The sequence below is a fragment of the Crocodylus siamensis genome, chromosome 6 (assembly GCF_052110815.1).
Source record: "Crocodylus siamensis isolate JL-2025a chromosome 6, ASM5211081v1, whole genome shotgun sequence".
Lineage (NCBI taxonomy): Eukaryota > Metazoa > Chordata > Crocodylia > Crocodylidae > Crocodylus > Crocodylus siamensis.
Window position 1 is genome coordinate 19,747,780 of NC_143400.1, and position 21,408 is coordinate 19,769,187.

General features: G+C 60.2%; 2 protein-coding genes across 11 annotated transcripts in view; one reads left to right on the plus strand and one right to left on the minus strand.

Moving 5' to 3' along the window:
• The window catches only part of ACAP1 (ArfGAP with coiled-coil, ankyrin repeat and PH domains 1), a 29,591-nt gene that overhangs the window by 8,090 nt on the left and 93 nt on the right, over positions 1-21,408 (minus strand). The window contains exons 1-25 of one of the 10 annotated variants that reach the window (XR_016443305.1): positions 20,715-21,371; positions 19,769-19,963; positions 16,459-16,516; positions 16,238-16,357; positions 15,996-16,049; positions 15,839-15,897; positions 15,155-15,338; positions 14,395-14,439; positions 14,203-14,298; positions 13,801-13,875; positions 13,505-13,605; positions 13,214-13,265; positions 13,017-13,117; positions 11,908-12,019; positions 11,261-11,472; positions 10,708-10,777; positions 10,061-10,155; positions 9,796-9,965; positions 9,517-9,564; positions 9,122-9,297; positions 8,926-9,035; positions 8,474-8,584; positions 8,255-8,304; positions 7,175-7,282; positions 649-882 (exon numbers count right to left, since the gene is read on the minus strand). Coding sequence is in view for 7 of the 10 variants with exons in the window: in XM_090055604.1 (XP_089911730.1) it covers positions 7,836-7,936; positions 8,255-8,304; positions 8,474-8,584; positions 8,926-9,035; positions 9,122-9,297; positions 9,517-9,564; positions 9,796-9,965; positions 10,061-10,155; positions 10,708-10,777; positions 11,261-11,472; positions 11,908-12,019; positions 13,017-13,117; positions 13,214-13,265; positions 13,505-13,605; positions 13,801-13,875; positions 14,203-14,298; positions 14,395-14,439; positions 15,155-15,338; positions 15,839-15,897; positions 15,996-16,049; positions 16,238-16,357; positions 16,459-16,516; positions 19,769-19,821 (2,253 nt within the window). In the remaining 3 variants the exon portion in view is untranslated. Of the gene's footprint in view, positions 1-648; positions 883-6,324; positions 7,283-7,392; positions 7,937-8,254; positions 8,305-8,473; positions 8,585-8,925; positions 9,036-9,121; positions 9,298-9,516; positions 9,565-9,795; positions 9,966-10,060; positions 10,156-10,707; positions 10,778-11,260; positions 11,473-11,907; positions 12,020-13,016; positions 13,118-13,213; positions 13,266-13,504; positions 13,606-13,800; positions 13,876-14,202; positions 14,299-14,394; positions 14,440-15,154; positions 15,339-15,838; positions 15,898-15,995; positions 16,050-16,237; positions 16,358-16,458; positions 16,517-16,689; positions 17,807-19,768; positions 19,964-20,714; positions 21,372-21,408 lie in introns of those variants that run through there. The other 9 variants (XR_016443307.1, XR_016443306.1, XM_090055604.1 and 6 more) reach the window with 9 other exon arrangements.
• Positions 74-5,984, plus strand: LOC149861470 (monocarboxylate transporter 13-like). Its single transcript, XM_090055718.1, has 5 exons — positions 74-427; positions 667-868; positions 1,935-2,078; positions 3,312-4,034; positions 5,232-5,984. The coding sequence occupies exons 1-5, from the start codon at positions 425-427 to the stop codon at positions 5,447-5,449; spliced, it is 1,290 nt and encodes a 429-aa protein (XP_089911844.1). The 5' UTR covers positions 74-424; the 3' UTR covers positions 5,450-5,984.

Genomic DNA, 21,408 nt, shown 5'->3' on the forward strand with positions numbered 1-21,408 from the left:
GTTTGGTTCTTGCAGGGGATTGGTTTTTGCTCTGACTTGGGATTCAGAGTGGGAAAGAACCCAGGTGTCTGGGCCCCCACCCCCCTCCCAGAGCTTATGGTGGGGGGTGGGCAAGAGCTCTGGGGGCAATGGTCAGAGTGGGCTGGGGGCCAGCATGCCTGGCTGGGCAGCAGGTGGATCATTAACGGGGCGGGGGGCAAAGGGGCAGGGAGACGGAGGAGAGTGGACCCAGGCAGCCAGGCTCCTCCCCCCATGCCCCCTCCCCTCCCAGAGAACGCAGGCATCCAGGGCCCAGGCCATTGGGGGGGGGGTGGACTTTGACACTCCTTGCCCTGTAACTTGACCCCAGGCTGCCCGCGCCCCCCCCCCCCAAGTTGGCTGGGCCTGGAGCCAGCTGGGTCCTCAAAGCTGCCTGGACACCCTGATGGTGAGAGGCCCGGGTGCCTGGGATTGCTGGGAGGGAAGAGGCTGGGGGGTTCTCTCTCCCTCTGGGAAGGGGGTGGGGGTGGAAGGGGGCACACAGCAGGGGGGCCTGGGCACCTGGGTTCTTTGGGAGGGGAGCGGCGGTTGGGGGTGACAGCAGGGGGAGCTGGAAGCCTGGACACCCAGATTCTCCCCTGCCCTGACAGGCCTACCCCTTAGCCTCACCTCTTGCCCCGCCTGCAGGGGGGTGCAGAGGTCCTGGTGCCCCCTGATGGGGGCTGGGGCTGGGCCGTGGTGCTGGCAGGCTTTGCACAGGCGGCGCTGGTCTTTGGAGTGCTGCGCTCCTTCGGCATCTTTTTCGTGGCCTTTGTGGGGCACTTCGGGGAGCCGGTGGGGGCCGTGTCTTGGGTCCCTGCCAGCGCCATCGCCGTCCTCCAGCTCGGTGGTGAGTCACTGGCCCTGGTGGGGTGGGGGGGTCAATGTGTGTGGGGGGGGTAAGTAAAAGACCCCCCCCCCAATAGCCCCTGCCATCAGATCACTGCCTTGCCCAGAACTAGAGGAGAAGCCAGGTGTCCAGGCTCTGAGCTCCCCCTGTACTCATCCCCCCCCTACTCTTCCCCGCACCGAGCAGAGAGAGAATCCGGGTTCCCAGCCTCCCTGCTGTCACCTCTCCCTACCCTCTAGTGCCTACCCACCTAGCCTGGGTATTACCCTGTAGTGTCCCCTGCTGGAAGCCTCCCTGCACTACACAGCTGCCTCCAGCCACCCCCTTCAACACTCATCCCTACCCGGATGGTACCTGGTGCTTGCTGTTGCGGGCAAGATGGGGTTGGGGGGCTCTTTCTATCCAGATCCCTCACTGAGCACCAAGATGCAGTCAGCTCTGGGGTGGATCATGGCTGAGTATTAAAGGGATTTCTTCCACCGAGCTGCAGCTAGCTCTGGGGTGTCGCATATGGGTAGAATAGGGACATCTTCCCCTACCCCATCCATGCCCATTGAATGCTGAAATGCAGCCAGCTCTGGGGTGAGTCCTGGCCAGGTAGAACAAAGACCCCACCTCTGAGACTGAGATGCAGCTAGCTCTGGGTGCAACTGGGCTCAGTATAACAGAGTCCCCTTGCCCATCACTGAGATGCAGCCAACTCTGGGGTGGATCCCAGATGAGTATAACAGAGGACCTGGAGCTGAGATGCACACAGTTCTAGGGTTGGTCCTGGCTATATGTAACAGGGATATTCTCCCTGAGGTGTAACCAGCTCTGAGGTGTGTCCCAACTGGGTAGAACAGGGACATTCTCCCCAAGATGCAGTCAACTCTGGGGTGGATCCTAGTAGAGTATAACAGGGGACCTGGAGCTAAGATGCAGCTATCTCTCTTCTCCTCGAGATGCAGCAAGCGCTGGGGTGGGCCCCACCTGGGTAGAACACCTCACTGGCCGGTATGCAGCCAGTTCTGGGGTGGGGTTGGGGCATTGGACCCAGCTCCCCCTGACGTTGGGTGTCCCGCAGGCCCTGTGGGCAGCGCCCTCAGCGCCCGGCTTGGTGCCCGCCCCGTCGTCATGGCAGGTGGGGTCCTGGCCAGCCTGGGCCTGATCCTGGCCTCCTTCGCCACCAGCCTCATTCAGCTGCACCTCAGCATTGGGCTGCTCACAGGTACCTTCCCCCCCACAAGGCATTCTGGGTAGCCCAGGGCATGGTGGGACCCCCGGCTGGGGCCCAGGGGCTGCTCTAGGAGCAAGGGATTCTGGGAAAGCAACCCCCAGTCTAGCTCTCTGCCTGAGAGCAAAAGCTTTAGGTAGCCCAGGGCCTGATGGGATGTGGGAGTGTGGCCCTGGGGCCTCCCTCTATGAGCAAGGGATGCTGGAAAACCAGGCCATGCTCTAGCTCTGTAGCCTTGGCATTGTGGGTAACCTGGGGCAGGATGGGACAGCAGACCACTGCCAAGGGCTCCCTCTGGGAGTAAAAGGTTCTGGGAAACTGCACCATGTTGACAGCAAGGCATTCTGCATAACCCAGGAATGATAGGACACTAAGCGATGGCCAAGGGTTCCTTCTGGGAGCAAGGGATGCTGGGAAACTGGAGTGTGCTCTAGCTCCATATGAGCATGAGGCATTCTGGGTAACCCAGAGCACAACAGGACACCAGCTCATCATCATTACCAGCTGGGGACTGTTGCCGTAGCTACATGGGCCTGCCAAGATGACCACCAGGAGGGGGGCTCCCAAGACGGCTACCAACCAACCCCATGGCTCAGGCTATTGCCATAGCAACCCAAACCTGCTAAGATGGCTGCTGGGACAGGTGCTTCCCAGATAGCAACTGGCCCCCTAGCTTGGGGCTTCCAACATCACTGCCAGCATAGGCACTTCCAAGATGGCTACTGCCCCAGGGGCTGCTGGGGAATAGTACACTTTCAAGATGACTACTGGCCAGCTGTCTGGCTCTGGCCATTGCCATAGCAACCTCAGCCCACTAAGATGGCCACCAGGGTGGACACCCCCAAGATAGCTGCTGACTGGCCTGGGGTCCTTGCCATAGTGACCTAAACCTTCTAAGATGGCTTCCAGGGTGGGTACTCTCAAGATGGCTGCCACCCAGCCTGGGTCTGTAGCAGGTTTAGGTCACTATACCAATGGCCCCAGGCCAGCTGGCAGCCATTGTAGGAGTACCAACACTGGTGGCCATCTTAGCAGGCCTAGGTCACTATGGCAACGCCCCCAAGCTGGCCAGTAGTCATCTTGGGAGAGCCCACCCCTGCTTCCATATAAGCAGGTGTAGGTCGCTATAGCAAAGATGGCCACGGGCTGGCGTTGCCATAGCTACCTGGGTTGTTTCCAAGATGGCAGCCAGTTTCCTCACCTGCTGCCTTTCTTCCTCCCCCTCAGGTCTGGGCTGGGCCCTGGTCTTTACGCCCTCGGTGGCCATGGTGGCCCAGTACTTCCACCGCCGGCGGGCCCTGGCCACGGGCCTGGCGCTGTCGGGCGCAGGGCTGTCGGCCTTTGCCTTCTCGCCACTCTTCCAGCTGCTGGCCGAGGCCTATGGCTGGCGTGGGGCCCTGCTGCTGGTGGGCGGCCTCTCCTTCCACGTGGTGGCCTGTGGGGCCCTGCTGCGGCCCCTGGCGCAGCCCATCAGCCCCAGCACGGTCCCCTCAGGCCTACTGCGCTCCAGTGCCTTCCTGCGCTACGCCGCCGCCTTCACGCTGGTGGATGCCGGCTATTACGTGCCCTATGTGCACTTGGTGCCACACGCTCAGGCACGGGGCTGCGCTGACTACCGGGCCGCCTCAGTGGCCTCCATGGCCTCAGTGGCTGACCTCTGTGGGCGCGTGGTAGCTGGCTGGCTGGCTGACCGGTGGGCCACAGGGCTGTTGTGGCAGCTGGCACTGTGGACAGCACTGACCGGCGCCACACTGGCACTGCTGCCCCTGCCAGGGAGCTGCCCTGGACTGGCGGCCGCGGCTGCAGCCTACGGGTTCATCGCCGGCGCTGTGGCCCCGCTGCAGTATGCCGGGCTGGCCCAGGTGGTGGGCACTGGGCGGGTGCTGGGCGCCATGGGCTGGATGCAGATGGCTGAGAGTGCTGGATCGCTGGTGGGGGCACCGCTGGCTGGTAAGGACCTTCCAGGCCCTGTCCAGGGAACCCAGGTATCCAGGTTCCTAGTACCTCCTGCTCTACCTACCTAGAGAACCCAGGCATCTGGGCTCTCAGCCCTCTTTGCTGAAGCGTTCTAGGTAGCACATTATCCCCTTAGACTCCCTGCTGCTACATTTTCTGGGGTCAAGGTAACTCAAGCCATTGCTGCACATAACCTTGAACAACAGGGATCCTTGGATGTTCCAGCCACAGTCTATCCAGGCTCTACTCACATGGGGTCTTCTAGATAGTGGTAGACTAAGCAATGCTTTGTGGTGTCATGGCATCTTGTGGATTCTAGGTCACCCATAATAGTGCCCCACTTGATCCAATTATCCAGAACAGTTGGGGATCTGGGGTGTTCAAGCCCAACCCGGGCCCTGGATGAGCCATGTGATATGTTCCAGGTAACACAAAGCATTGTTTTCTTAGCACCCCTCTATGGTATCTTCTGGGTTCTAGGCAACTCAAGACACTGCTCCGCACTGTCCCATTATACAGAATAATTGAGGTCCTAGGGTGTCCAAACTGTGACCATCCATGACCCAGAGGACACATGGGATATGTTCTAGGTAGCACAATGTCATCTTTGCCCACCCAAACTGTTCCCTGGGTTCTAGGGAGGACAGCACAAAGGTTTGCCCTCTTAGCCTATCACTATGGCATCTTTTGGGTTCTAGGTAACTCAGACAATACTGTGCATTATCCAGAACAAGGTGCATCCTGGGATATTCAGCCCAGGTCCAATGTATGAGGTGTTCTAGGTAGCACATTCTTCTTTCAGACCACTGCTATTATGTCTTCTGGGTTCTAAGTAACTCAATATAATGACCCCCACATAATGTAGAACAATGGGGTCCAGGGATGTTCCAGCCACAATCTATCCAGGCCCTAGATAACACACGATGTGCTGCAAGTACTGCAATGCATTGTCCACTTAGCCTACCACCATTATGGCATCTTGTGGGTTCTAGTTCACCCAAGATGATGCCCCACATTATCCAGAACAGTGGGGGTTCTGGGATGCTCAAGCCCAGAACTCTCCAGGGCTTGGATGAACCATGTGATGTGTTCTAGGTAGCACATCACTGTAGCCCAACCAAGATGTGCCCCAGGTTCTAGGTAGCCCGTGGGGCACATTCTAGGTCATGCACAGCTCTTGTTACATTCCAGGCTGGCTGCGGGACACCACAGGTGACTACACAGCCTCCTTTGTGGCCGCTGGTGCCTTCCTGCTGGCTGGCAGCTGCCTCCTCCTCACGCTGCCAGACTTCTTCTCCTGCCACGAGGACTCAGAGACCGAGGATGGGACAGGGGGGCAGGCTGAGAGGGGCCTGCTCCGCTGTCTGCACCACCGGGGCAGTTCGGAGGTTGCAATCCAGGTCAGCTAGCAGCAGAGAGAGGCCATGGGGCTGATGTCCATGTGACGATGGACTTCTCCTTGAGGACCCACAGATGTCTGGACCCAGGCATCCCGATGATGTCAGATGGCACCCAAGATGCAGCTGCCTCTGGGGTGGGGAGGTAGCCGCATATAACAGGGACTTCTCGCTTTCCCTCTGTTGCCTGTTCATGGAACATCTTTAGATGTTCTCCGAGTTACTGGCATCCTCCCACCAAGTCCCAAGCCTCTTTTGTTGCGTCATTAATCCCAGCAAAAATACTGAGGGGAAAGTGGCCACAGCTGCTGGAAGTGGGATGGGGTAGGGCTGACTGCAGTGACCGGGGAGGGGGGGAAGGGTGGGGGTGTTGGCTCCAGAAAGTTGGGGCCCTGTCTTCACATATCCCCCAGCTAGGTTCATCTTGTTGGTACTGAGATGCAGCCAGCTATAGGGTGGGTTATGGCTGGGTTCCAGGTCACTCCATTTTGGAGTCAATGGTTGTATTTTCCTATTAGATCCTCTGCACTTAAACTTTCCTGGCAATCTAGTATGTTCTAGAACAGGAGGCACTGGCTGCACTTACAGGAACAAACTGCTCCAGGAGGCGCTGTTTGGCTACCCACTGGCTAGTAATTCTAGGTTTGTTCTAGGCCTGCAGAACATTCTATACATTGTAGTCTAGATGGCTGTTAACAATATGCATATATAATTCAACCTGACTCTACATTCTAGGTAGAGGTGCAACTGGATCACACCCACACTGGTTAGTGTTCTAGGTTCATTTTAGACATGCAGAGCGGTCTACATAGTGCATTCTAGATATATCTTAGCAATAAACATATATGAACCAATTCCACACCACTGCATTCTAGGTAACACAACCGGATCACACACCAGCTAATGCTCTAGGTTTGTTTTAGGCATGCAACGTAGCCTACATGGTGCTTTCCAGAAGACTCTTAATACACATATATAAAATCAACATGCCTCTACATTCCAGGTAACACAAATGGCTCACGCCGACACTGGCTAGCGTTCTAGGGTCAAGGTTCTTGATGTCAATCAGGGTACTCGTGGATCTGGACACAACCAGCTATAGGGAATACTACCTCTGTATGTTCCAAATATCACATGTAAGATTCTCAAAGATCTAGATAGCCACCACGAGCTACAGACAATAGTATCTTTGCATGTTCTAGATATCACGTATAGGGGACTTGGCAATCTAGATGCCCACAATTATAGTCAATGCTATTTTTGCATGTTCTAGGTATCACATAGGCACCTAGATATCCACAACCAGCTGTGCCCAAAGCTGTTACTAACTCAGCATGTTCTACACGTCACAAATCCTAGAAATCCATAACCAAATATACCAACTCTGAGTTCTAGGTAACACAACCTTGCCCCTTGCTGGGTTCTAGATAGCCATCACATCCATCCATGTCTGGCACATTCTAGGTTTCCTTTGCGTTGTATCAGGGACCTTTTTCATAGCTGGAGCCTTGGTCTTCGTCACATTACCAACTCTGGCCAGCTCTCCATGTCCTCCTGGAGGTTGCTGGGAATTCAAGCCCTCCGCCAAGGAAGCAGAGATGGCTCTTTGGGTGTGATGTAAGTGGGCGCCTGTCCACCTGTATATCCAGGGCACATGACGGGACTAGAAGGGAACAGGAGGCCCTGGTTCATGACAAAACAACACTGAAGCTGCCCCCTAGTGCGCTGGAGGCTTACCTAGGCAGATGTAGATCCAGACTCACTCCAGTTGTGTCATTAATCCATTCTACTTCAGGCCACGGCAAGCTAGATCCGCTCCAGATCAGTCAAGCCAGAAGCGTGGATCTGAACCCAGAGAGCGAAAACAAGGCTGGCTCCACCCCAGAGGGGAGACCCTGATTTACCCAGGCACCCCCACCCCAGAGGTGGCCGCACGAGGGGACCAGCACAACCAGTCAGGGTCTTTCCAGTTGGTTTATTGAATGCCAGCTTTGTACAGGTGCCCTCTGATTCCTTCTGTGTTGGGGGAGGCGGGGCGGGAAGTTAGGACCCCTTCCAGCCCTGCTGGTGCCTCTCACTCCCAACCTGCAGCCCCCCTTCCAACCACCCCTTTCAAAATGGGAACTCCCATTTGATCTCCAGTGAATCAAGGGAGAAGACTGGTCGTGAATGCATAATAAATAGAACAAGTGGGTGGAAGACAAAGGGGGCAGAGTCTGAAACAAGGGGACGGGGCCCCCCAGTGCTCATAGCATAGGACAGAAAAATCGAAAAATCTGCAGTTGGGGCCATCCCAGAAGTCTCTGGAGTCCCAGGTGGGAGAAGGGGGTGGAGCCAGAATGACATATGGGCAGGGCCTGGAGGCACCCTCCCCTCCCTGCCAGGAGGGAGGGTGGGGCTACAGCGTGGTGAGTTTGAGGTCACGTCGGGTCAGCAGCTCGGGGTTGTCCGAAGCCATAAGAGAGAAATCCCGGAAAATGTCGAGGTAGGTCTCATCGCCTGGGAGGAGCGGGAGTGTCGGGGTGGTGGTGATGGTAGGTCAGGGGGCATCTTCACTCCCTACCCAAAGCCCCATCACACCTGCTGCTTCCCCTCACTCTTGATCTGCAGCCCCCTGCTCCCCCCAGGCCCTGCCAGTGCCCCTCATTCCCAGCCCGAAACCCCCTGCCCTCCCAGCCCCGCTGATGTCCCTCACTCTCAACCTGCAGATTCCTGCCTTCCCCAGCCAAGCCAGCGCTCCTCACTTCCAACCCGCAGCCCCCTGCCCCTCACTCCCGACCTGCAGCCCACCCCCAGCTGTGCCGCAGTGACACCCACCTGCTTGCCCCTGGGCGACTTCTGCTTCTCTCATCTTTGCTAGCCGCAGCCTGTGGTTGGGGGGTGGGGGGAGGAATGAGATGCCAGCCTCTCACCCTGTTCTTGGAGGGTCCCTGTTACATCCAGCCATGCCCCACCCCAGAGCTGGCCGCATCTCCGATCCAGGAGACAGACCAGCCACCCCCAACTGCACCCAGTCCCCAGGGGCAAGCCACTTACAGGGTGACAATGTCAGCGTTGGCCATGTCCATGGCAATGGAGAGCGGGTCTTTGCCCTCCACATCCATGGCGTTGATATTGGCCCCTCGCTTAAGGAACAGGCAGGCCAACCTATCAAAGACCAGGTAGAAGGGGTGGGGGAGGTGAGGCCTCTCATCCAGCAGCTGGCCCAGGTCTGCCCTACTTAGCATGGAACCAAGAGGCCCTGAAACCAGTCTCCCATCCAGGCATCAACCTTGCCTGCACCTGCTTAGCCCAAGATGGCCCAGCAGGCCCTGGGGCCTGGCATCTGAATGACAGTAAGGGGCTGGAGGTCACAGGCTGGAAGTTAGGGGCACCAGCAGGGCCAGAGGGGCTGTGGGTCAGGAGTGAGGGGCACTGGCATCCTGAGCAACAGCAAACCACACCCCCACCACATGCACACACACACACACACACACACACACACACACCCCGTATGGCCCAGGATGGTGGCATGGTGCAGAGGCCCACGCCCGGCCCCGTCAGCTTGGTTCACGTTGGCCCCATTCTGGAGCAGGAACTCACAGGCCAGCAGGGAATTCTGGGAAAGGAAAGCAGAAGGAGGTTCACATGACCCCTGACCCCTCCAGGGACCCAGCGTACCCATACTTCCCCCCCCCCACTTACCGCGGCCACGGCCTGCAGTAGGGGCGTGCGCCCATCGGCAGCTATGTCAGCCCAGTTGACGTCAGCCCCATGGGCCAGCGCATCGGCCATGGTGGGCAGGCTCTGCCGCTCAGCTGCCCATGCCAGCAGTGCCCCAGGGTGCAGGTGGCGCAGCTCTGAAGAGGGTAGGGCTGGCTCTGAAGCGGGGGGTGGGGGGGGGTGCTTAATGACGGCCATGACCTACTAGTGCCCCTCACTCCCGCTGCCCTTCACCCTCTAGCCCTGCGGGTCCCCCTCACTCCTGACCTGCAGCCCCGTGTCTCAGCCTTACCGGTGCCTCTCACTCCCAGCCCACAGCCCCTGCCTGTTGGTGCCCCTCATTCCCGACCTGCAGCCCCCAGCAGGAGGGGCCCTACCTGGAGCAGACTCTGTGGGTCCAAGGCCGCTGATGCTGTGGCTTCCTACTGAGGTTAACAAGGGGATTGGGTTAATGAAGGAGGGTTAATGGGACAGTCAATGGCAGGGGGGTGTCAATGGGGGAACTGGGGCAGAATGGTGGGGGAAGGAAGGATTACCTAGAGTCAATATGGGAGGTCAATGTGTGGGGAAAATGTGTGGTTCACCCAGCATTTAGGATCCCCTCCCCCCAACTCCTGCTTCCAAAGCATTGCAGGCCTCCCGCTCCCCCATGGTACCTGGGCCCCGGCTGAGGTCCAGAGGCTTGGGCTTTGGGGTGGGCTTGGGGGGCCGGTCGCGGGCGGGGGGGCCTCGACGCAGACCCCCCCGGCTCTGCCGCACCTCAGGCAGCTTTGTGAGGAACTTCTTCTCCACATACTTGGCACGAATCCATGTCTCCTTCTCAGCCCTGAGGGGATGGGATAGGATTGGGGAGGGCGGGGGTGTCATTGAGTACAGGGGACTAGGGGCAGAGTCTGCAGGGGTGTGGGAGTGGGGCCTCACCGGGAGCAGCCGGGGTGGGGTCTTTTCACTGTCATCTCCTCCACCCGCGCCTCGTAGATGCGGTTTACGGTGCTGTTCCCCAGCTCACGCATCAGCTGCCGGGGGTTGAGCCAGGCACCTGTCTGTCATGGCCCAAGCCCCACCCCCTACCTGTCCACCACAGCTAAAGGCCTGGCACCAAACCCCCTGCAGGAACCTTGCCCCTGTTGGTCACAGATAAAGCCCCACCTCCTATTCCCGGATCCCTCATGGGACACTCATGTCTGTCAATCATAGTAAAAGCCTGCCTATACCCTCAGAGCCCCACCCCCACACCCCTCTGAGCCTGCCTCATAGACTTGTCAGTCACAAATGGGTCCTGGCTCCCTTCCCAGGGCCCTGCCCCATATAACCCTGGCCCTGTCTGTGAACCCAAGCCCCACCCCTGAACCCACTGCTGCCCGCCAGAGGACCCATGTACCATCCCCACAACCGTGCCCACATAGGACTCGCACCTGTCATTTGCAGCCCAAGACCCACACTCCCATAGGACACACTTGTCAATCATTGCCCAAAAGCCTTGCCCCCATCCCTAGATCCCCGCCCCCTAGGACCTTAAAGTTGACAGTCAGTGCTCCAGAGCCCTGGCCCCAAGCCCCCCTTGTTACCTTGATGAGCTCAGGCTCCCAGGAGTCCAGCAGTAGGGACCGCACCTTGGAAAAGTGGACACCCAGGCTCCTGCCGGGAGGGGGGGGTGTGAGATGGGGGGACCCTCGAAAGCCTCCAATGGTCCTAGGGGGCTGTGTGGAAGGTCCCAAGACAGTGCTGGGAGGATTGTGGGGGGAATCCCAGGAGCAATAAGGGGGCAGTCCCCAAGTAGATGCTGGCAGTAGGAATAGCATGGAGGGGACCCACATGGGTACGGTGGGGGTGGAGGCTTGTCAGGGGAGTTCCAGGGGGTATGGGAGGGTCCCAGATGGGTGCTGGGGGGTGGAGCTGTATGGGGGACTCCCAGGAGCTATGGGGGGGGGGACCCTGATGGGTGCTGGGGGGTATGTCTTAGGGCAGCTGTGGAGAGGGTCCCGCACAGGTACTAGGGAGTGGGGGTTGTGGGGAGGTCCCAGGGGTGGCATGGGGGTTCCCAATGGGTGCTATGGCTGCATGGGAAGGCCCTGAGAGCTGAAGGGGGCTGTCAGGCAGGGCTGGGGGTCTCGGGCGCACCTGTGGATGCCAGAGCACTCAATGCAGAGGGTGATGCCCAGGTTGATGCTGGCCCACTCGGGTGCAGGCTCACGGCAGTCACAGCATTGCGCATTGCCCTCCAGCCGCTGCACCAGGTCCAGCACTCGCTTGTCAGGGGGCTCCCGCAGGAGGCCTGCCCGGCCTCCCGTCTGCAGTGTGGTGGCCGAAAGCGAGGCCGGGCGCTCCACTGGCTGCAGGGGACACAGGGTGTGTGTGTGTGTGTGTGTGGGGGGGGGGGGCAGTCACAGTGGGAGTCTCACCCATCTGGGGGGATTATGGGGGGTGGTCTCTGTACCTGTCTGAAGGGCTATTGGGGGGGGGGGGAGGGGTCTCTGTACCTGCTCACAGAGGTCTCACTTGCCTGGAGAGTTACGTGAAGAATCTCTGTACCTGCCTGGGGTGGGTGTTACCTGCCTGGGGGGCTATGAGGGGGTCTCCCCTGCCTGGGCAGCTATTGTAGGGGGTGGGGAAAGTGTCTCTGTACCTGCCGGTGGGGGGGTGGTTCATCTGTTGAGCTGGCTATGGAGATGGGGGTCTCCCATGCTTTCAGGGCTTTGGGGGGGTGGGTCTCTGTACCTGCCTGGTGTGGCTGGGGGTGCTGTGGGGAAACCTGGGGGGTTCCATACCTGGCCAGGGTTCTGTGCCTGCCCCTCGCTGAAGGCCGAGGCAATGCTGCTCTGCACGGCGCTCATCCAGGCCTGCTGCTGCCGCTCTGAGTCCGCCTGCAGCAGACAGCTCCTGGGTATGGGACATGAGGAGCACAGGGTAGATCAGGCAAGCTCGAGGGGTGTCCTGGGGGGGGAGGGTCAGGAGTCCCTGAAGGGTCCCAGTCAGGTTAGGGGCAGGGGGTGGACAACATCTCAGTGGATGAGGGGAGCTAGAAGGGTCCAAGGGGGATGCTGGGGGTGTGGGGGCCCCAGAAGAGTGGGAGGTCCCTGGGGGGGAGATTAGGAGATACTGGGAGGGTCCCAGAGAAGCGGAAGGTCTCTATGAGTCCAATAGAACAGGGAAGGGTACTGGCAGCATCTAGGAGGGTGACGAGGGTCCCTTGGGATCCCTACAGGGGAATCTAAGCGGGGGGGGGTCTCAGTGGATGAAGGGAGTTGGCAGGGATCCAAGGGAAATGGGGGGGGTCCAGAGGAGTGGGGGGTTGGGGGAGACAGCAGGGGGTCCTAGGTGGGTCAAGGGAGTCCCAGAGGAGTGGGAGGTCCCTGGGAGGTTGGGCGGGGTGTTCCCAGGAGGGTGGGAGGTCAAAGAGAGGGTCTGTGCAGGATCCTGGCACCATCGGGGTGGGGGGGGAGGTCTCAGGGGGGTGGGAGAGGTCTCTGGGGTTACCAGAAAGATGGGAGGTCCCGGGGGACCGGGGGGGTTGTCCCAAGAGAGTGCGAGTGGTCTCTGGGGTTTCCAGAGTGGTTGGGGTTCCTTCAGGGAGTACCAGGCAGTTAAGGGGATCCCAAAGGGGTGAGGTCACTTGGGGGTTGGGAAGGGTCCTGACAGTGTTGGGGATCCCAGGAGGATGGGAGGAGTCTGTGGGGGGGTCCCAGAGAGCAGAGGAGTCCTGGCAGCTTGCAGGGGGGCAGGTGTGTCCCAGGAGTGTGGGCAGGGTCTGGGGGGGCAGAAATCAGGGAATACTAGGCAGTTAAGGGGGGGGCGGGTCTCAGAGAAATGCGAGGTTCCTCAGGGGCTGGGCCAGTGGGTCCCAGCACTGGGGGGGTGGGGGAGGGTGATGTCTCACTTGGAAGGGGAGACGACCTCGAAGCAGAAGCGCCGCTCATGGTCAGGGCAGGGCTTGACGGTGCAGAGCCGCAGGTCATCCACCACCACCGTGGGCGCATCCTGGCAGGGGGTGGGCAGCACCAGTGAGACTCCCTGCCCCCCATGCCACACTGTGGGAGAGGTGTCCTGCTCTCCATCCCTTGCCCCCCAACTCACCTTGGCACGTTTCTGATATACCAGCTGGTTGCTGCGGATGGAAAACCAGCGCCTGAGGGGGAAAAATGGATGGAGATAGCAGGGAAGGAAATCAGGGGGCAGAGAGGGGACTTGAGGGGGTGTCTCTGTACTTGCCGGGGGGGGCGGGGTTCACCTGCCTGGGGGGCTAGGGAAAGTCCTCTAAGCCTGTTGTGGGGGTGCTATGGGGGGGGTCTGTTTGGGGGTCTTCACCCAGTTGTAGGGGTCCAGGGGGGCTCCAGGAAGTGGCGGGGGGGGAGGGGGGGGCCATACCGGCTCCAGGTCTTGAAGGCATTGCTGGCACGCTTGTAGAGGTAGCCTTCCACGGCTGTGCCTCCTGGTGCCTCACCCACCGCCTCATCCTGTGACAGGTCCTGGGGGCAGCATAATGTCAGGACCCTCCTAGCCAAACCTTACCCCTCCCCAAGCCCCACCCACACCAGCTCCTCACCCAGCAGGGCCCTTTCCCTCTGGTTTCCCCTGCTCCATAAGACCTGCCCCATGCCCTGAGACTCCTCCCGAGTGGGGGAGATGCCCTCCCGCCCCCCTATGAGGACCCCCCTGCACACCTTCTGCTTGATCATGGCATGTCGCTGTTCCATGTCCCGCCGCTCCCGCGCCGACTCCAGCACCAGCTGGTGGAGCTGGGGGGTGGAGACTGGATGAGCCCAGACACCTGGGTCCTTTATGCGGTCTAGGGGGGGCAGGGGGCCTGGGCCACCTGGGTTCTTTATGTCTAAGGAGATAGGGAGCCCAGATACCCGGTGGGGGCAGGGAGCCCGGCCACCTGAGTTTGTTATGGAGTCTAGAGGGACTGAGAGCCTGGATGCCTGCATTTTCCATGGGGCCTTGGGAGGGGGGGTAGGTTGGAGGGACCTGGGAGCCTGGATTCTCCATGGGGTCTAGGGGGGCAGGGTCAAGGGGGCCAGGAGCCCGGACAGCTGGGTTCTCCATGGGGTCTAGGTGCCCACCTGAGCCCCCAGCTCTTTACGGTACTTCTCTAGGGCGCAGGCAGCCCCATGGCCCTGCTCAAAGTAGGTGGCCTGGGCTTCCATCAATGCCAGCATCTGGGGGGGGCAAAAGCAGGGGGTCAGAGCTGGAGGACCCCCCAGTGCTCCCCAGACTGACACCTGTCCCATCCCCATGCTGCCCCTGACACTCACAAACTGCAGGATCTCAAACTTCTTCTTGGATTCGATGACGTTGATCTGTGTGGGGGGGGGTTGGGGAGAAGAGTCAGGCCCCCCTGACTGCCCCCCTCCAGCCCAGACTGAACACCCCCAACTCCAAGTGGAACCTTCCAAGCCAGACAGGACCCACCCCCCCAGTAAGAACCCCCACCCTCTCCTGGGTCTTTTCCACCCATCTCCCAGTGGGACCCCCCCCGAGACAAACAGGACCCTCCATAAAGATCCCCCCCACCCCCACAGTCTTCTCCTGCAGTCCAGACTGGACCCACTCCATCCCTCATCTCCCAGTGGGACCCCATCCCAGGCCAGACAGAACCCCCCAGACCCTCTCCTATAAAGACTCCCACCCTCCCCTGGGTCTCCTGCCTCCCCCCATCCTGACTGGACCCCCACCCATCTCACAGTGGGACCCCCACAGCCAGATAAGCGCCCCACAGACCCTTCCCTATAAAAAGACTCCCCTAGGTCTTCTCTCCCAATCCAAACTGCCCCCACAATCTCTCAACTGCCCCCCCCGGCCAGACAGGGCCCAAAAAATGACTTCTGCAGACCCCCATAGTCTTTTCCCCCCTAGACCTCCTCATCTCCCAATTGGGCCCCCCCAATCCAAACTGGACCCCTGCATCTCCCAGTTGCCCCATGCCCAGCCAAATAAACCCACACCTGCCCCAGACCCCTCCATAAGAATCCCTGCCCTCCCCTGGCTTCCCCCCATTCCAACAGCCCCCCAGACCTGCAGGACGTAGTCGAGGGCACGGGCGCGGGCCAGGGTGCGGGCGGTCTGCAGGGCGTGGGTGGCCTCCTCCGCCTCATGCTGCCGTCGCCGTGGCACCTCGGCATTGTGGTGCAGGGCACTGGCCAGACCCTCGGCGCCACGCTCAAACTCCTTGCGTGCCTCCTTGAAGCGCTTCATGTCCCTGCCGGGGGGCAGGGAGTCTCACAGAGGGTCCAGTCAGGCCCCCTCATGCCCCGGTGGATCTAGTTGTGCCTCACTCGTGATCTGGCTGACCTAGTTGTGCCCCAGTGGTGGGTCTGATCCTGCCCCAGTGAGTGTAGGAGTATAGGTTTGGTTGTGCCTCCCTCTTAACCTAGTGGGTCTAGGTGTACCCTCTTGCCCTGGTGGGTCTAGTTGGGCCCCCCTCATGCCCTGGTGGGTCTAGTTGGGCCCCCCTTGTGTCCTGGCTGGATCTAGCCATGCCCTGGTGGGTCTAGTTATACCCACCGAGTTACAAGGAGGGCACAGTTGTGCCTCCCTCATGCCCTGGTGGACCTAGGTGTGCCCCAATGGGTCTAGTCATGCCCCTGGCAGTCCTAGTCTCTCCTTCAGACCCATCCAAGCCACCCCCCACCACCCCAAACATGCCCCCCCAAAACCCCATCTCACCCCCCTACAGGGGCATAACCCCCCAAAACTCACTCCTTGACCAGGGTCTGGATGTGGTGTCTGAATGAGAGCTGGGTGCTCTCCAGCAGCTCCTAAAATTTTAAGGGGGGACCAAAAATTAGGAGGGAGGGAAATAGGATGCTGGGGTCCACCCCAGAATTGCCCCTCCATTGGGGTGGGGCTCACTCACCGCATGGTTGTCAATCATGTGGCTGAAACTGTCCGAAAACTTCTCCAGGCAGGTCTGAGATGGGGAGGGGGGGCGGAATAATAGGGGAGGCATAAAAAAGGGGGTTGTAATATCTACCCCCCCAGGGCAAATTGAAGGGCTTTGGCAAAGCCAGAGCTACACCATATGGGGTTGGAGACCAACAGTGTACCCCCCTCCACAGACCCTATGCCGCATCCCAGCCCCACAGGGGGGGCACTCACACCAGTGAGGGGGTCTCCATGGGCATGTGCCCCTAGGTCGCGGAGGCCAGCGGTTAAGGCCTTGCTGGCCTGGCAGTACTGACGTCCTGAATCCAGCATGGCTGAGCTCAGCTTCAGCAGCTTTTTTTGGGGGGGGGGGGGGGGAGAAAAAAAAAAAGGGGGAGATGAGAGGCGGCCCTCAAGCCAGGGACAACCCCGTATGCCTGAGTTACCCTGCTCACCTTCTCCAGCCGTGTCTCCAGCTCTGAGACATCGCTTTCCACCCCCTCGATGGCTGCCCTGGGAAAGGGGAAGAGGGTACTTGAAGGAGGGGGGCAAATCAGCCCCCCAAGAGGAGATGAGAAGGTCCCTGGAGAGTTGGGGGAATCTCCTCCGGGGGGTGCTGAGGCAGGGGTCACAAAGGCAGGGAGGAGGTTGGGGATGCCCTGCAGGGGTCTGGGAGGTCAAGGTACCACGGGGGGGTCAAGGGATCACAGAGAAGGGCTGGGAATCCCTTGGAGGGGTCCGGGAGAGTCAAGGGGGTCACAGAAGGGGTCCTGTGGAGGGCGGGGTAGAGCCTATGGGAGGGGAGGGGAGAGCCGAGCCTGCCCCCCCCCCCCGGCTTCCTCAGGCTTCCACCCGCCCCTTTGCCACTTCCTGCCCCTCCATCACCAGGCAACCACTGCCTGCCCCCACCCCCACCCTGTCACCATGGTGACATCAGAGGTTGGGGGGAGCTTATTTTGGGAATGAAACTTTGGGGGGGGCGGGGATTGGCGTGAGCCGAGAGGATCATGGGATGGGGACCAGCCATGGGGCATCCCAGCATGCACAGCAGCCCCCTCCCTCTTCTTCCCAGGACCTGGGGGGAGGGGGGATGCGGGGCAGGTGCTGCACAGGACGGGCTGGAGAAAGAGGAAGTTGGGGCAGGGGAATCGCACAGGGAACCCAGGTGCCCAGGACACGTATGGAGATACACATGCAAAAGATGTGCACAGAACCCAAGTGTCCAGGACACATGTGCAAGTACACACACACACACACAACCCAGACATGAAGGATGTGTACACATACACACAAGGGCACACGCACAGAACCCAGGTGTCTGGGACACAAGCACATGCACAGATGCACACAGAACCCAGGTGGCCAGAACAGACAGACACCACCCCCTGATATTGGGAACACCCTCCTTCCAAATGTCTGCAACACACGACCCACACACAAGGACCCAAGTGTCCAAAACATATACGGACACATGTGCGCACATACACAATCCAGATGTCCAGGGTGGACGCACATGCACTCGAAACACACAGACACAGAACCTAGGCATCTGGGACACAACCTGGTTGCGCATGTTCATACATCTATCTGGGACATGTGCACAAACAGCTATCCACGACACACATACAAGCAACCCAGGCTTGGAGGACACACACGCACAGACACGACACTCAAATATCCAAGACATACATGCAGATACACATGCAAACACACATGCCCCAGGTGTCCAGGACACATGGACACTCTTCCCCCACACACACAGAACCCAGGTGTCAGGGATACACACACATGCTCCTGACATCCAGAAAGCACGTGCGTGCGCGCGCGCACACATGCGTGCACGTGCGTGCGCGCGCGCACACATGCGTGCACGTGCGTGCGCGCGCGCACACATGCGTGCACGTGCGTGCGCGCGCGCACACATGCGTGCACGTGCGTGCGCGCGCGCACACATGCGTGCACGTGCGTGCGCGCGCGCACACATGCGTGCACGTGCGTGCGCGCGCGCACACATGCGTGCACGTGCGTGCGCGCGCGCACACATGCGTGCACGTGCGTGCGCGCGCGCACACATGCGTGCACGTGCGTGCGCGCGCGCACACATGCGTGCACGTGCGTGCGCGCGCGCACACATGCGTGCACGTGCACGTGCGCGCGCGCGCGCACACAAACCCAACTCTGGAATGCGTCTGCGTACGTGCGCGCGCACACACAAACCCAACTCTGGAATGCGTCTGCGTACGTGCGCGCGCACACACAAACCCAACTCTGGAATGCGTCTGCGTACGTGCGCGCGCACACACACACACACACAGAGTCACTCAAGTTCTGCATGTGTGCCTATCCCAAAAACCTGAATAACGCTTACGTGTATGTGTGCGGACACGCATGCCTCCTGGACACTGCCTGGATGTGCATGCGTCCTGGTTCCACGTGCATGTCCAGGACGCCTGGGTCCTGCCTGTATGCGTGAGTGTGCCCCGGGGGCTTAGCTTCCACATGCCTGTGACTCCCCAGACACCTGGGTCCTAGACACATGCATGTGTATGTGGTATGCACAAGCGTCTGAGATGCTTCCATCCGTACCAGTGTGTACCAAGCACACGCACCCCCTGCAAGGTGTGTGGAGCTGGATGCACCTGACCAACCCAAGTGTGTGTGACACATGCATGTGACACGCAGCATCCCTGCTGGCTGAGGGGAAAACCTCCCACACTCAGGTCACCCAAGCCATATGTGCGAGTCCCACCTGCCTCAGGAGGGGGCACGTGTGTGCAAGCTGCCCCTGGCTGGTGGGTGGGGGAGGGGAGCGGTGCAAACAACTCCCCACATCTAAGCCTCAGCTTCCGGCCCTGGGCGCCTTTCGCCACCCGCTTCCTGCCCTGCCCCCCCCACCCGTGTGCTTACCAGTGCATGCGACGCATGCACTGAGACAGGAAGTGGCTTCCCTCACCCAGAACTGGGCGGTGGAGGGGAGGGGGAAGATGGGCAAAAGCATTTATGGGGGGAATGAGTGCGAGTGCATGAGGAGGAAGGTAGCAGGGGTGACTGTGCAAGGGGGGGGAGGCCTTGCACAGCTGAGGTCCCTGTGCAAGAGAATGGGAGACAGGGGAGGCAGGAGTGAGAGAATCATGCAAGACCCAGGGGCGGGGGTGCTATCATGTGAAGCTAGTGCATCACATGGATGTGCCAGGCCTCAATCCTGCTGGAGGTGGGGGGGGGGGCTGTTGCTGCCCATTCCCCTCCCAGCCTTATCTGCCCCCCCCACAGGTCCCTGCAGGGGGAGCAGATAAGAACCTCCCCCTGCAGGGCACCCCTTAGACACAAGGGGGGGCAGATTTGAGCCCCCAGGGTAGATCTGAGCACCCCATATAGACACCCTACACTCCACTTCCCAGCGGACATAAACTGGCAATAGGTTTGAGCCCCCCCACACCTTCATCCCCCAAAGGATTCCCTCAGCACAAGGGGGGCAGATTTTAGCTCTCCAGGAGAACCCAGGATACAAGGGGGTGGGGGGCAAATCTGAGACTCCCATATAAACCTCCACCCCCCAAGGACTACCTAGACACAAGGGGGGGAGATCCAAGCCCCCTCCATGCACCACCACACCCCAGGAGACCCCCCCTAGACATATGGGTCCCGATTTGACCTCCCCAGGGGTGCCCAGGACACAAGAGGGAGCAGATCTGAGCCCCCCCCCATGTACCCGCAACCCCCAGGGGCCCCTCGGATGGGGGTGGGGGGGCCCCAGGGGGCACCCACCGGAAGCGGGGCGAGTCCTTCAGGCACTCCTCGAAGTCCAGCGTCACCGTCATCCTGCCCCGGGACCGATCCCGGGCGGGGCGGGAGGATGCTGGGATGCAGGCACTGCCAGGAGCTGCCGGTCCCTGCCTGGCCTCGCGAGGGAGGGGGCGGAGCCCGAGGGTGGGGCGGGGCTTGTTAGCCAAGGGGCGGGGCCTAGAGGGACGAGGGGCGGGGCTTGGAATGGGACCCGCTCCAGGAAAAAAAGGAGGCTGGAAGGAGGGAGGGGGAGGTATCCTGGGCTGACCCGGGTTAAGGGAGCCTGGGGGAAGGGGGAATGATTCAGTCTACTCTTCCCCCTAGCAGTGGGCGCGTTGGTTCAGTCCAAATCACCCCGTCACTGGGCGCATCGGTTCAGTCCAATTCTCCCCCCCCACTTCCCCCCCGCCCCATGAGCACATTTGCCCAGCCCAGTTACCCTTCCCCCGTCATGGGCACATTGGTTCAGTCCACACCCCACCATTACTGGAATAAATGGTTCAGGCACCCCCGGTCACTGGGTGCATTAGTTCAACCCAATCTTCAGTTCAGTCGAATTCCCCCTCCCCCGCCGTCGTGGGCGCATTGACTCAGTCCACGTCCCGCCTCAGTCGCTGGGGCGCGTTAATCTACTACAAGCCCCCCCCCCGGTCACTGCGGCGGTTGGTTTAGTCTACACTGCCCCCAACGAAGACGCAGTGAGTCCGCGCTGCCGTAAAGCGAGACCGCTGTAAAAGGAGAGCACTGCCGTGCTGCTGTAAAGTACACCAGGAAGCGTGGCAAAATGCTCCCAGAGCCCCGAGCGATTGCCGTAAAACCCCCGCTGGCTGTCACGGGAAAGGCAGCGGGGGCTTCACAGCAACCGCCCGAGGCTTTGGCGGTATTTTGTGACGTCTTGTGAATCCAGGGCAGAGATTGGTTGACGTACCTGTACGGCTGGGAGCCCCTCGGCCGTAAAGCACCGCATCACTATCAGTGTCGGTGCCGTAAAGCACCATGCGTCTCCGCGCGCTGCTGTAAAACGTGCCCCACAGCCGCCCCGAGCTGACGGTCACTGCCGTAAACCGCACATCTGCAGGGGAGGAAGTGGGCTCCGAGCTGTTGTAAAGTGCCCTCGTCCCTGTCCGGACGTTTTCCCTGTGCTGCTTTACGGCAGCTCTCTCCTGGGGCTGCCATTAAGCACTCTTACGTGTGGGCAGTGCCGCAAAGCGCTTCCGTGGCCGCACCACCGTCAAACGGAGTACCTGAGGGTGGCCTCTCCCGTCGCTGCCGTAAACCTCTAAGGCGTCTCCTCTCGCTGCCATAAAGCACTCCGGGGGCAGCCTCTCCACCGTTCATTACCGTAAAGCATAGCCACCTCCCCCAGTGCCGTAAAATACTTGAGTCGCCAGCCGCGCTCATGTCAAACTTTCCGTTGTCCCCCCTCCACGCCGTAGAACACCCCAGCCGTCCCCCAGTGTCGTTAAGCACCCCAACCCTCCTCTATTTCACTGTTGTCAAGCCCTTCAGCATTCTCCCTCCATGCCGTAAAGCGCCTGAGTGTCTTAAACACCCCCAACGCGCTTCCACTCTAAAGCGCCCGGCAGGTTCCTTTCTCAGTGTCGTAAAGCATCTCACCTGTC

Coding starts and splice junctions, on each gene's coding strand:
- LOC149861470 (XM_090055718.1), top strand. Junction 869..1,934: donor CGCCGTCCTCCAGCTCGGTG/GTGAGTCACTGG, acceptor GGTGTCCCGCAG/GCCCTGTGGGCAGCGCCCTC. Junction 4,035..5,231: donor GGTGGGGGCACCGCTGGCTG/GTAAGGACCTTC, acceptor GTTACATTCCAG/GCTGGCTGCGGGACACCACA.